Source organism: Pteropus vampyrus, unplaced genomic scaffold, assembly GCF_000151845.1.
Source record: "Pteropus vampyrus isolate Shadow unplaced genomic scaffold, Pvam_2.0 Scaffold158, whole genome shotgun sequence".
Lineage (NCBI taxonomy): Eukaryota > Metazoa > Chordata > Mammalia > Chiroptera > Pteropodidae > Pteropus > Pteropus vampyrus.
In genome coordinates this window covers 1,690,130-1,703,266 of record NW_011888939.1, presented here as the reverse complement: position 1 = coordinate 1,703,266, position 13,137 = coordinate 1,690,130, and the positions used below count along the sequence as shown (strand labels likewise).

The 13,137-nt window shown below is 42.3% G+C and overlaps 2 protein-coding genes across 6 annotated transcripts in view; both read left to right on the top strand.

Moving 5' to 3' along the window:
- LOC111745597 (nuclear pore complex protein Nup214-like) overlaps positions 1-1,041 on the top strand; it is a 10,930-nt gene extending 9,889 nt beyond the window's left edge. The window contains exon 8 of the mRNA XM_023536560.1: positions 991-1,041. Coding sequence (XP_023392328.1) covers positions 991-1,041 — 51 coding nt within the window. The remainder of the gene's footprint in view (positions 1-990) is intronic.
- An 870-nt stretch (positions 1,042-1,911) lies between these two features.
- The window catches only part of NUP214 (nucleoporin 214), a 74,312-nt gene continuing 63,086 nt past the window's right edge, over positions 1,912-13,137 (top strand). For all 5 annotated transcript variants that reach the window (XM_023536521.1, XM_023536522.1, XM_023536519.1 and 2 more), the window contains exons 1-6: positions 1,912-2,045; positions 2,654-2,720; positions 4,887-5,013; positions 5,930-6,091; positions 9,374-9,845; positions 11,347-11,510. In XM_023536521.1, coding sequence (XP_023392289.1) covers positions 1,978-2,045; positions 2,654-2,720; positions 4,887-5,013; positions 5,930-6,091; positions 9,374-9,845; positions 11,347-11,510 — 1,060 coding nt within the window. In that variant the 5' untranslated portion in view covers positions 1,912-1,977. The remainder of the gene's footprint in view (positions 2,046-2,653; positions 2,721-4,886; positions 5,014-5,929; positions 6,092-9,373; positions 9,846-11,346; positions 11,511-13,137) is intronic.

Genomic DNA, 13,137 nt, shown 5'->3' with positions numbered 1-13,137 from the left:
TTGCATAAGCTGTAAACCGAGTCTTGGTAGATGTTAATCTGATAAATTTTAGAAAAGCAAGAGAACATCTCGGTTTTTAAAGTTCTTTCACTTATTAATCCACAGGTATGTATCAGATGCCTACAGTGTGCTAAACGCTGCTTTAAAGCTGAGAATACAGCATCCTTTTGTGGATCTTACATTCTAATGAATGTGCCAGTCAAAAAATAAGCATAGGATCAAGGAATGATAAGGGTGATAGAGGAAATAAAGCAGGGTAGGAGAAGGGGTAGATGATGACTGGGGTGCAGTTTAGATGGGGGAGGCCTTCGAGGAGGAGCTATTTGAGCAGAGAAACAGATGAAGTTAGGAAGCGAGTGATTTTGAAGTCAAAGAGTTAGGCTAATAAGGTCTACAAAGTCCTATCAAATTGCAGTGGCATTTAAAAAAAAAAAAAATGTGGCAGGGCTTATAGTCCCAAATCTCATTAGCTTTCAGATTCCAAAAAAACATTTAAAAATACAAAAATGTCTAGTCATTCTGTTTTGCAACCTTGTTTTACTTGGTAGTAAACTACAAGCATCCTTCTATAAAATAAAATCTGAATTTGGCTTTGGACAGATAATCAGTTTAGCTCTTTTTATTCTTTTGGATTCTTGATACAGTTGAATTTTTAAAAATTTTTACAGTCGAGCTCCGCTGAACTACAGGGATACGCTCTGAGAAACGTGTCGTGTGACATCACAGCACACTTACGCAGACCTAGGTGGTGTAGCCTGCTACAGCCCTAGCCTATATGATGCAGCCTGTTGCTCTGTGGGGGAGGAAGGATAATTTTTCCTCTATTCTCCTTGATTCTCAGCTAAGACATCTTTGTAGTAAAAGATTAATAGGAGAAAAAAACAAACAAAGTTTAATAACATATACTTCTTGTATTTATGGGAGAGACCTAGGAAAACTGAGTAAATTGGTCAAAATGGCTGAAGCTGCCACCTTACATACCATCTTCAGCTGAAAACAAAAGAAGATGTTGGCGGTGGGGGAGTCAGCTTTGAGAGGTGACCAGGAAAAGCACAGTGAACAAGGGGAAGGTGTTATGCAGATGTACGCAGTTGTCTCTAGAGGGAAGAGATTCTAGAGGTAGGGTCGTCCCCGCTTCCTGGTACAGCCCGGGAGAGGGGGACGCCCTTACAACTGTAAATATGTGTTCCAAGGGCGAACTTGGTTTTCAGAGCTTCTCCCGTTGTCTACTGGTTTTTAAAACTGATTAGGTTTCAAAAATCCTTATGCCAGATAGACATATTTTGGGGTAACGAATTCTATTCCCCTGCAGCTCCTAGGTTACAGACTTGTAGAACATGTCACTACTGAATACTGTAGGCGGTTGTAACCCAATGGTATTTGTGTAACGTGTTGCACTACAGAGGTAGGATGGCTAAGATGTTAAGATGGCTACGATGTCACTAGCTATCACTTGCCAATAGGCATTTTTCTACTCCATTGTAATTTTATGGGACCACGGTCATTATGTGGTCTGTCATTGACTGAAATGTCATTGTGCAACACAGGAATGTATTGCTATGCCTTATTCAAGGTATCGTTAGGATTTTCTGTTCCCAGGGATAACGTCCACGTACTGAGCGAGAAGCTTTATATGTATCATTTCATTTCACACAGCAGCCCTTGACGTACATTGGGTGGGTTCATTCTGCACACGAGAAGGAAGTGTCAGGTTGAGCGAGGTGTCCATGCTTGTCCAGCGGCCTGAGAGTGACAGTTTGAATTCGTTTTGGCTGGTGGCCATCATTCCTATTTCTTACACTACTCACTGCTGCCTTTATATGGTGTCTATATTTAGAAGTAGATTTTTGAGTGAAAAAACTTAAATGGTTAACTGTGTAGGATTAAAGAAAAATCACACATGTGATTTTTTTTTTTTCCTCATTCTGTTCACTGTAGAAAAAAGAAGAAAAACACCCAGAGGTGTTCGTGAACTTCATGGAGCCCTGCTACGGCAGCTGCACCGAGCGGCAGCATCGCTACTATCTCAATTACGTCGAAGAATGGTGAGCCGAGAACCGGGAAGGGCGTCTCCTGAGTCACTTCGTTCCACTTTGAAGTTTTCTCTATTAAGAGAGGAAAACAGAGGCGTGAGATGCCATGAGTAAATTTTTAGCTGGTGCTAGATAATGCCTTTCTGACGACTCCTTCCGATTCCCCAGTCTTGAATTATTTAGCTCGAATATGTGTTAATCTTTAAAAAACCTTTTTTTAATAAGCCTAGTGACGACTTAGGAAAATACTGCTATTTAATGAACATATTAAAAGTTGCCCTCTGAGAGCATGTTACCCTTTGAAAGACAGATTACTTGAAGCAAAGCTTCTCTAACGAGATGATTTTGTTTTCCTGGGAATTCCGACTTGGTTCTGTTGTCTTTGTCTTAACTCTAGGCAGTTGGCTAAGTCTCTAAGGTGAGACTTAGAGTTTATCCTGTGAACTGAAGAGTTAAGTTTTACATCTAAAGCCTTCTCACCTTTCTTGAGCCATGTAGAAAACCTTACCTTCCTCTTTGACATCTCAAGGAAATGCTCACCCATGTTACTGCAGACTCAGGTCAAGTTAGCACTGTTTCTGTCTTCGACTTTAATTATCTTCCGGTTTTATTCCTTGAAGGGATTTAGTGCTGGCAGCATCTGCGGCTTCGACGGAAGTTAGTATCCTTGCTCGACAAAGCGATCAGGTAAATTCCTCGCCTTTGTCACTTTCAGGTGATACTTTTCTGAGAAGGATTTTGGAAAGAGTTAAGATGTTAAGATTTAGATGAGATCGCTTCCCTTTTAATGAGTTCCTGGGTGAGAGCAAAGCTTAAATGACAAAGCACCTTGGACCAGATGGCTTGGATATTGTACTGGGCAAACAGGTGTCAGAGTTGGTAATTTTTCAGTGTCGTAAAAATCTTTTCTGTTCTTTAGGATCCATCCACAGTCTTTGGCTTAAACCTACTATATACTCAACCTCCAACAAGAGTACACCTGGATATGTAGGAGGTGTTTCATGCCATATTCTGTTTTACCAACTTTATTTTCTTTCTGTTACTTGAACCTGTCCTTTATTCAATTAACTGTAACCCTCTTTGATTGTGGAAGAGAAACACTCAGATCAGTACCAAACTGTGACTCACCAGAAATACTTTCTGTTTCACTTTGTCCTCCTCAGGGAGGAGGTGGGCTGAGGTGGCCGTGGTAAACTGTCCTAAACTGGTAGGTTATGCAGAGGACATGTGACGAGGGGAGACTTCTTTTTAAAACTCTGCCTTGAGTCCAGAAATGTTTTGTGTGCCCCATACACACATACTTGGGCCTCTTCACTCATTCGGCATTTGTCCATCATTCCATGGGTGGCAAGTACATAGTTCTCATAGTGTATAGGATGGACCACTTTGGGGTCATGGGCCACTTTGTGGTCATAGGCCACAATTCAGCAGTCTGATTGGCTGCTCTCAAATTGACTTCAGTAACAATTTCCTAGTAGTACAGATATTTTATGTAGTCATACATTAAGAATATACTTTTATCTTTGCTTTTTATCAAAATAATTTATGTATATGGGTAAAAAAATAAAATAGTAGAGAAGGGCGTACACATGAAAAAAACCAGCCCAGCCCCACCCTGGCCTGATCCAGGTTCGTTTTCTAGAGGGAACCTTTTTTAACTTAGAAATTTTTTCTTCTGATGGTTACCTCCTTATCCCTGCTTTATCGTGAGGTATTCGTTATTAGTCTTAGACCTTACCGGCTGTTACGGCAGATGAGGATGTAGCTCACGTGTAACTTTCAGATCTCCCTTTCTTCCTCTCAGTGGGGTTATTGCACTATTTTAGTTTCTTCTATTGGCCAGCTTTGTAACTTTCATGTTTTTGATCCTCATTTCTGGTGGCATCACCATGTACTATACCCTTGACCTTCTACTTTGTGAGAGGAGTATCTCAGCACCCCCACCCCCGCCTTGACCTCATCTTCCCCACCCACCTTCCAGCTGCTGTCGTCTGTGTCTCGTCTTTCAGAATAGCAAAACTGATACCGTTTGTGTTCTGTTCGCTGGTGATTGTCCTCTTTATTTTGTCTGTATGCTGTTTTTCAAAGTTGAAATCAGTTTTGTTTACATTATGAATAGGACTGTTATTCACTCCATAGCTAAGTCATGGAGTATAATTATGTTCCCTTCCCTGAACAGCTTTTTGTTTTTCTGTTACTCATCACTTACTTCCTTTTGCCCAGTTTTGGTCAACACTGAAAGTTAGACCACATGTTAGTGATTTTTAAAAATCGGAAATCATTTGTTAGAAGGAACAGGCAAACTTAAGCAAATTTGGGGTTTATTGGACTTAGTGGTTTCTCAAGGAATCCAGAGGCAGGAAGATGGACCCACATGGGGAACGCACGCCAGGAAGTGGGAAGACAAGCACTGAGGTTGCCTTCTGTCTGTGGCCGGGAGCACAGGCATCTGGCCAGCTTCATGGGCTCCTCTGCTCAAGGCCACAGTAGAGATCAGCTAGAGATCCGGTCCCGATCCCAGACTTCTAGGAGCGGGTCTGACTGGCCTCGTGCAGCCGTTGGTTTTACCTACCAGGTTCAAGATTCTCCCTGGTTTGGTGGGTGGTCCGTATTTATTCTCAAGGTTTGGATTGGTGCACCAGGAACAGATAGAGAAGTTGACTTGGACAGCCAGCCCCCTGCTTGATGGTGTACGCATGGCTTTTAGAGCATCCTCCCAGATTTCAGAGTCTGTCCACAATAAATCCGAACCACGGGAGTTGTCTGTTTCTTCTCTCACATTCAGACAATGCCGGGAGGGGCCAGTGCAAAGCTCTGACTAACACGGCGTTTTCTTCTACTCTTTTTTTCCAGATTAATTGGGAATCTTGGCTCCTGGAGGATTCTAGTCGAGCTGAACTGCCCGTGACTGACAAGAACGATGACTCCCTGCCAGTGGGCGTTGCCATAGATTATACCAACCAAGTGGAAGTTGCCGTCAGTGAGTGTAGCTCGATGTAGCTTAGTGAGAAGTCGTCTGCTTTCTAGTAATGGTTAATATTGACATCCAGTTCTGCCTGTTCATGACGGTCCACTCTGCTGAGCACTCTTAACTTCTGGTAGCACGTTTCCACTTAAGAAGTGATGTGGAGTCCACTGTGACAACACTCAGCTGCTTTGAACAGACACTGATCGATGAGAGCAAAGCTGGTCATGTTCTGTGCCTGTCTCTGTATCCATCTCTAGTGCTTTAGAACATGATCGAATCCAGAACGGCGGGGAGGGGGGTTGCGCAGTTTTGTGTCTTGGCCTGTTCCAGTTCTCCGGTGACCTCTCGGGAGCCATGCCCTGGGCCAGCACGGGCATCAGTTCTTGGTTAGAGGGCTGTCCCTATCGGGCATCGTTATGCTCCTCATCCTTCCATGGTCAGGTTATTTGGTCTGATTCGTTCGTTTACTCGGATTCTCTGAAGGTTCACATGACAAAATCCATGCTTACCATTCAGCCGTGAGTGTAAAGTGGTTTGGCTCACATTTCCGTGTCCCACTGTACGTTTTCCAAGGTGTCTAGTTTGTCATCTTCCTACTAAACCAGCCACTTCCTAGAGACTCCTGTCTCGGTCTGGGGACGCCAGCCCTCGTCCGCATTCTGAGATGCCCGGAGCAGTCGAGGGTACCCTGCGGGTAGGGGCACCTCTAGCAGGGCCTGGCAGGATGGTGGCACCTGGTCATGGCAGTAGCTCTCTTCAGAGAGCTGTCGCAGGACAGGCTGTTCAGATCCAGATCAGAACGAAGCGACTCGGGCTGTCGTCGGGGTGGATCCATGAAGCCCCATCTTGCTCAGGGCGGGCTTCCGCTTCTGGGTCAAGGCCCTTCCGTTGACCCGGCTCTCTTTTTGTTTGTTTTCTTCTTTAACAGATGACGAGAAGACTCTTCCTCCGGCTCCAGTTCTTCTGTTACTTTCAACAGACGGTGTGCTTTGTCCATTTTACATGATCAATCAGAATCCCGGGGTTAGGTCCCTCATCAGAACACCAGAGCGGCTCTCAGTGGAGGGAGAGCGACAACCCAAGTCGTCAGGTACGTGTGTCCCCCCGGGGCAGGATGGGACTGCCTGAGCTTGTGCAGGACTATTCCCGAGGACGAGTCCTGCAGGAACGCGTGGTGGTGACCGACACGGCAGCCTTTCTCGTTGCGTGGGGACTCGGCTTCTCCGTGAGCACACGCTCGTGCTTGACTTCACTTTAGAAGAAGCTCAGCTGCTGGGGTCCCATCGGGTAATTTACCAACAGTGTCCTCTTACAAAGACCCTGTAGTAAGTACATGGTCTGAATCAAAGACACGTTCAATCCTGAGGGATCGGTTAAATAAACAATTGTACGTTCATACAGTGAGTGCCGTGTCACTATTAAAAATGTTATATATATTGACAAGAAAAGAGTTAGTGGACTATATCATGAAAAAGTGCTACATAATGTATGATTCCTTTTTTATGAGAAAACATACATAGGAAAAAGATTTCAGAGGTGAATTTTACAGTCTAGTAGTTATTTCTGGGCACTGGGAAAATGGGACTTTTCTTCGTTTATGTCTAATTTTCTTCAGGTTTGTTTTCTTTGAAAGTATTGCCCAAGTAGTGTATGTTTATTGGAGTAAAATTAGAAAAACAAAAACGAGATCACTTAAGGGACTGTCATCAAGCCACAGCCAAGGTCAGCATTTGGGTCTTCATGCTCATAAGCGCACACACACAAATGCTCATCTGTATTTTCAAATTTTTTAGTGTCATATCATTTCTGAGAATAAAATATAAAACTTTTTAAGGGAGATTGTTTCATATTTTGAAATTTCACTAATATTTTCCTTTTCGAATTCTGTAACTATATAATTGTTAAAAATTTCTCTTTTCGTGTAGCTAAAAATGCTTCCAGTATAACCAATTTCATACCTAAGAAAAACTACATTGACCAGTTGGGTCGGCTAAGGTTGACAGTACTTAGGGTATTTCTTCTTGCTGCTTCCTAACGCAGAGTGAGTTGTGTGTCATCAGTAGAGCCAGATACTTGGCCTGTGCATCCCCGAGTGATAGACCAGGTGGCTTGCATAGGCTGCATCAGTGTTGTGTGGGGATATCTCATTATCTACCATATGTGTACTCTGAGTTGTGTTGCTTTGTTTTCCTTAAGTGGTCATGAGTACCACTGACTCCTACACGCACGTGCCTGGTCCGCCTGTAACCAGCAGTGCACCCCGTGAAGTTGGGAGCCTCTGGGAGGACGTTTGTTTCTGAGCTCAACTCAGTGTGAGGGACTTCGCTACTGGCCCATTACACCCCCAAGCACATGCAGAGGCCAGTTTTACTGTTCGCCTTTCCTAGAGAAACGCCTTCTTCCCTGGCGCTTGATCCAGAGGTAACAGCCACGTTCACGTGAGTGGAAGAGAGCCAGGAAAGGGGAGAAGGCATCCCGTCAGCTCTAGCTCGAGCCTTGCTGTGGGTTCAGAAGACATAGATGGTTCCGCGTTTCCAGGGGTGCTGGGTTGCGTGCTCAGGGAGAGAGAGCAGTGTGATGGTTTTCAAGTGTTCGGTTCTGTTTTCAGTAGGGACGGGCCTGATTTCTTTCTGCTCTGGCTCATGCTTTTCACGTTGGTGTACCAGATATGCACGGAGGTGACTGATGTTTACGTGTGTGCGTTTTTAAAGAAGTTAGTTGTCGCTGGTTCTGTATTGTATAAAAGAAGCGTTAACAATAGATTCGCTTGCATTATTATGCTTTCAGAAAAGTGACAATTCAGAAAGCACCGTTTTCATACTTGTATCCTAAGTGTTTCATTGCTATAGACATAGTGAACTAAACTCATCTCAAGACAATTTGGAGGAACCAAGACCCATTAATGTAAATATAGTGATACAAAATATTGCTTCCTTGTTTAGTTATTTAATTTAGAAAATCAACATGTTTATTTTATAGAAAGTTTAGAAAATAGAAAAAAATTTAAAACTGCCTTTTGGGGTATTCTCTTCCAATTTTTTTTGTAAACATCTTTCATATTCATATTGTACATATCATTGCTATGCAGATTTATGATATGTAAGCATTTCGTAGTTTCTTACACAATCACAATTCATTTAAAAGAGTGATTGTTTAATATTCCATTGAATGTCTTTTACCATTTGGGTTATATTAAATGTCTTTAATTTTTTTATGTTATTTTCATAGGGTTTATTCTTAGAAGTTGGACTCTTACCAAGTCTATTTTTTATGATTTTTTGAGACATAATGCTGAAATGTTTTCTAAAAGACTGCTTAAATTCAGTACCCAGTAGTGATAAAAGGTTTCAGGTTCATTTTACCCTTCCAAACATAGGAGATTATAGATAATTACATTTTGGTAATTTAGAAGACAAAAATATGCCTCGTTTAAATTTACCTTTCTGTTAGAGAGATTGAAAATATTCTTTTTGTGAATCAGCTTCTCAGCTTGTATCTGTTAGTCTTGAAATTTTTTTAATCTTGATTTGTATGATCTTTCTAGAAAATATAAAACATTGTCATTTGCTGCAGATTCTTTATAGTTCATTTACCTTTTGGTTATGTAACTTTTTTTATATAGCCAAATCTTAATCTTTTTTTAATTTTTCTTAATTTTTTCCTTGTGTGATTTCTTTTCGCTTCTAAATTTATTAAGTTGTTAGACTCTCAGATACTTAACTTTTGTCTCTTTTACTTTGAGGAATAGTATATTTGCACTTTTTAAGTAATTTTTTTTCAGTTACAGTTAAAATTCAATATTATATTAGTTTCAGGTGTACAGCATAGCATTTAGACATTTATATAATTCGTGAAGTGATTTCCCCTGATTAGTCTAGTACCCACCTGGCACCATACATGATTATTACAGTATTATTGACTGTATTCCCTATGCTGAATTTTTATTTCTGTTTTTATAGATAGCTTTAATTCATCTGTAATTGTTTTTCGTGACCATTATGAAGTAGAGATCTGAGTTAAAATTTTTTCCTGATTGTTAATGAAATGTTGCAGAATGAATTCTTTTTCAGTGCACCGTTGAGAAGTGCGTTTTTTCTATATTATTCAGCTGGGTATCCATGAAGTCCTGTCACTCAGTCTAATAGTGTCTTTCCCCATTTCCTTTCTCTTAAAGGTTTTATACACCTCATCACGGAACGTTTGTTAGGGAAAGTGCACTATCAACTCCATTTCCTTTTTTTCTTTTTTCTTCGTGAACTAGGACCATTGTTTCTGGCTTCGTTCAACTACAGACCCATTTCCACTTGCTTTCTGTTACGGAGACCTGTACCGTTAGTGTTAACTTCTTCCTTCTCCATTGTTTTCATTGCAGGAAGTACTCCCACTACCCCGACCTCTCAAGCCCCGCAGAGACTCGACGCTTCAGCAGCTGCAGCTCCCGTCTCTGTTCCACCTGCATTGCCAGCTGCTTCCACCTCCACCTTCTCTTTGCCTTCTGTCGTCGGAGCGCCCCCCGTGTTCTCCTTTGGTTCTTCATCCTTGAAATCATCTGCTTCTGTCACCGGGGATCCCCCTCCCTATTCCAGTGGCTCTGACAACTCCAAAGCAGCTCCGGGCACTGGCGCAGCCCCCTTTTCTTTTGCTCCTCCTTCTCAAGCCTCCCTAGTCCCCACCCCTGCGGCCTCTCCCATGGCACCGTCACCTGCTCCCTTCTCCTTCGGATCATCGGGTTTTAAACCTACCCAGGAAAGCACACCCATGCCAAGCGCGTCCGCACCAAACATTGGAATGAAGCCCTCCTTCCCACCTTCAGCCTCCGCAGTCAAGGTCAACCTGAGTGAAAAGTAAGTGACACTTAAAGTTTGATTCTTTCATGGAGGCTAGAAGTAGCACATGGCGTTCACTGAAAACAGAACCGCTGTGAGTGGAGTTACTGAGCGGAGTTACTGAGCAGATTTTCGTTTTTTTTCCTGTTTTCCAAAGTAATGCGAGCAAATGGTAAAAATTCAAATAACATAAAATATTTGCATTTCATCAGTGGACAGTGTCCAGAAGGGTCTCTTAGAATTTTTTTTTTAACTCTTAGAAGTTTGTTTTTAAATGTTTTTTTGCTTTTTCAAATTTCAAATGTGGGAGATATTTTGCCTCTTTTTAAAAAGGCAGCAATAGAGTATGCATCCTGTAGGGGACATGAGTCTCTGTGGTCATTTCCCCCGGGCTTTGTCCACCCTTGACTCTCTGAGCTGTTTTCGGCGGAGCCACCAACGTGATCTCGTGAAATTGTAAATACATCAGATGACTCTCCTGCTTGACAGCCCCCAGGGATTCTCTTTGCTCTTTGAGTCCAGACTCTTTAGCGTGATATTCCAGTTTGCTCTGGGTCTGGGTCCTCCCAACTCACAGATGTCTATCTTTTTGCTTCATTATCTGCTTGTCGTGGTCACCCCACTGGAATGGAAGCTTCTCGAGGGAAGCGATCCCTTATGCCTTGTCACGCTTCCCCAGATAGCAGCCGAGTGTAAGCCCTGCCACTGTCTCCCACTCATCTGTACCGTCTCTTGTTTTCGCGGAGGTGGTGCTGGCTGCTGCCACCGCTGCTGCCATCGTCATCGTTAATATTAAATTGTCCCACAGCCACTTCATTCTGATCGTTGCCTGTGTTCTATTTTGTGGCTGCGTTAGTTGATTTTCCTAGTCATCTAATGCTGGATATTTAGGTTGCTTACAGACGTTTGCTCTTTAGGTGAACCTCACATTCTCATAGACTGCAGACATCCCCAAGATAGCGACCTGCTTTCCAGTTCTTTTTCACTGATCCTCAGAGGAAGTGATCGCCTCAAAACGAGTTCTCAATCATTTCTTTCGCAAAAAGGGAGTACTAAACTCTCCTGAGTATAATCGAGTCCCACCCTCTTTTGTTTTTTTACTTGGCTCACTAGAATAGAAAATAGGTATTTCAGATCATGATAAACTTAGTTTCATTTTCAAGTACTTATTTGATGTTTTTCACTGAATAAGTCATTATTAAACAAGCGGAAGATAAATGTTTCCTTGCAGCTTTCAGCTTTTATAAGAAATAGCTAAACATTTACCCTTTTTTGCCCTTTTCTAAATTTTTATTTTTCAATTACAGGTAACATTCAATATTAGATTAGTGTGAAGTGTATAGCATAGTGGTGAGACATTTATATAACTTACAAAACGATCACCCGTAAGTGTGGTACCCACCCGGCACCCTGCGTACTTTCTACAGTATTATTGACTCTCTTTTCTGTGGTGTGATGTGTACATTTCTTGACACAGCATAAAAGAACCTTACAGCAGGCCATTCTGATGCGTTTTCAGGTTTACTGCCGGGGCTACCTCTGCTCCTGTTAACAGCCCACAGAGCACACCCTCCCTGCTGCCATTCTCCCCTGCCTCCAAGCCAGCCTCTTCGGGACCTCTCGGCCACCCCACGCCCCTCTCAGCATCATCCAGTTCCGTGTCGTCAAAGTCCTCAGTATCAGGTATGATTTTAAGCAAACCACTCTAGAACTCAGTCCTGAATTATCAGACTAACATTTTTCAGTTGTTAAGAATCCTAGCTAACATAGTTGGACTAGATTATTTTTTGTCGCGCTCTGTATTTCACACTAATTTTGCTTGCTTTCATACTCTGAATTGGGAGGACGCGCAGTGGCCTCAGTGCTGCCACGCCTGTCCCCTGACATTTCTTGTGATGTAAGTGAACTTGATGATTCAGAGGAGGTAACTCGTTGAGCACTTATCTTCACATGGAGCCCGCCCTATGCGAAGGGCAGTTACAGAACAATTCTTTAAGCTGTGTGGAAGTTGCTTCTGGTGACTGTCTTTTGATTTTCATACTTGGCCGTACTGTAAGCAAATTTACTAAGTAAAGATCATGAGTGGAAATATTGTTATAGCCAAGGTGGATTGAAGTGCGTTATAAAATTCCATGAGCAAAGGAACCTAGCCTATCTTTTTTTCTATCAAACCCAAAGAAAGGTTGCAAAAAATTGTATGATGAATGCTGCGTCCTTCACTAAAATTTAATACTTGCTAACATTTGCACCATTTGCTTTATCTTTCTTTTTTCTGTACATTTTTCCCTGACATTTTGAGAGTTAAATGCAGACGTCATGCAACACTTCACCTTAAATACTTCAGTACGTATGTCCAAAAAACAAGGGCAATATACAATATATTGTTAAACACAGGAAATTTAACTAATCTCATCTGCCACCCATATTCACATTGCCACAATTATCCCAGTAATGTTTTGCATAGCTTTTTCTCCTTTCAAGCCAGGAACCAATCAGGGATCACATCATACTCTGACTTTGTCTCATTTGTCTCGGTCTCATGTCATTCTTCACCTTCTTTGTCTTTCACAGCATTGACCTTTGTGAAGAGGTCAGGCCAGTAGTTTTGCGGACTGTCACTCAGTTTCAACTCGATTTTTTTTCACGTGATGAGATTCAGGTTAAACGCTTTGAGCAGTTGTACCATATAGGGTGATGTGCCTCACGTCACATGATTTCGTTTTGTCCTCACATAAGCGGTGTTAATTTGGTCACTTGGTTAAGGTGGTGTTTGCCAAGTCTGTCTCCGTTTTTAAGTTGATTATTTTTATGGTTGCCAGCGATAGCACCTAGCCAGACATATTTAGGTAGCCATTTGGTGTTTGAGTGTCGAGAATAATTTTGTTTCGGTAAATACCAAGCAAGCATCAAGCTATGAAATTCCTGAAATCATCTTTTCTTACCTGTTACTTAAGAGAAAGGGCTGCTTTGTGGAGTTTGCCAAGGTCACCACTTTCCAGGACTTTTCATTAGATTCTGAACGGCATCTGTAAGACCCGAAAAGTTAAGAAGCCTCGCCTTTGGCTCTTCACTTCTCTTTATGGCTTGGGAGAGAAAACTTGAATGTTAATGAACACTTACTTTTTCCCTTTCCACTGTTCCCCGACCAATTCCTGAACAACCCCGCCCTGGCTCCGCCCCCCCCGCCCCCCCATTGCTGCCATGTAGTTCTTAAAGTTTCGAGGGACCTGGATTATTGGCTCAATCCCAGCTGCACTAGACTCACTAGGGGATCCATTTCCTAAGAGTTTGGTCATCTGAGGGTGAGACT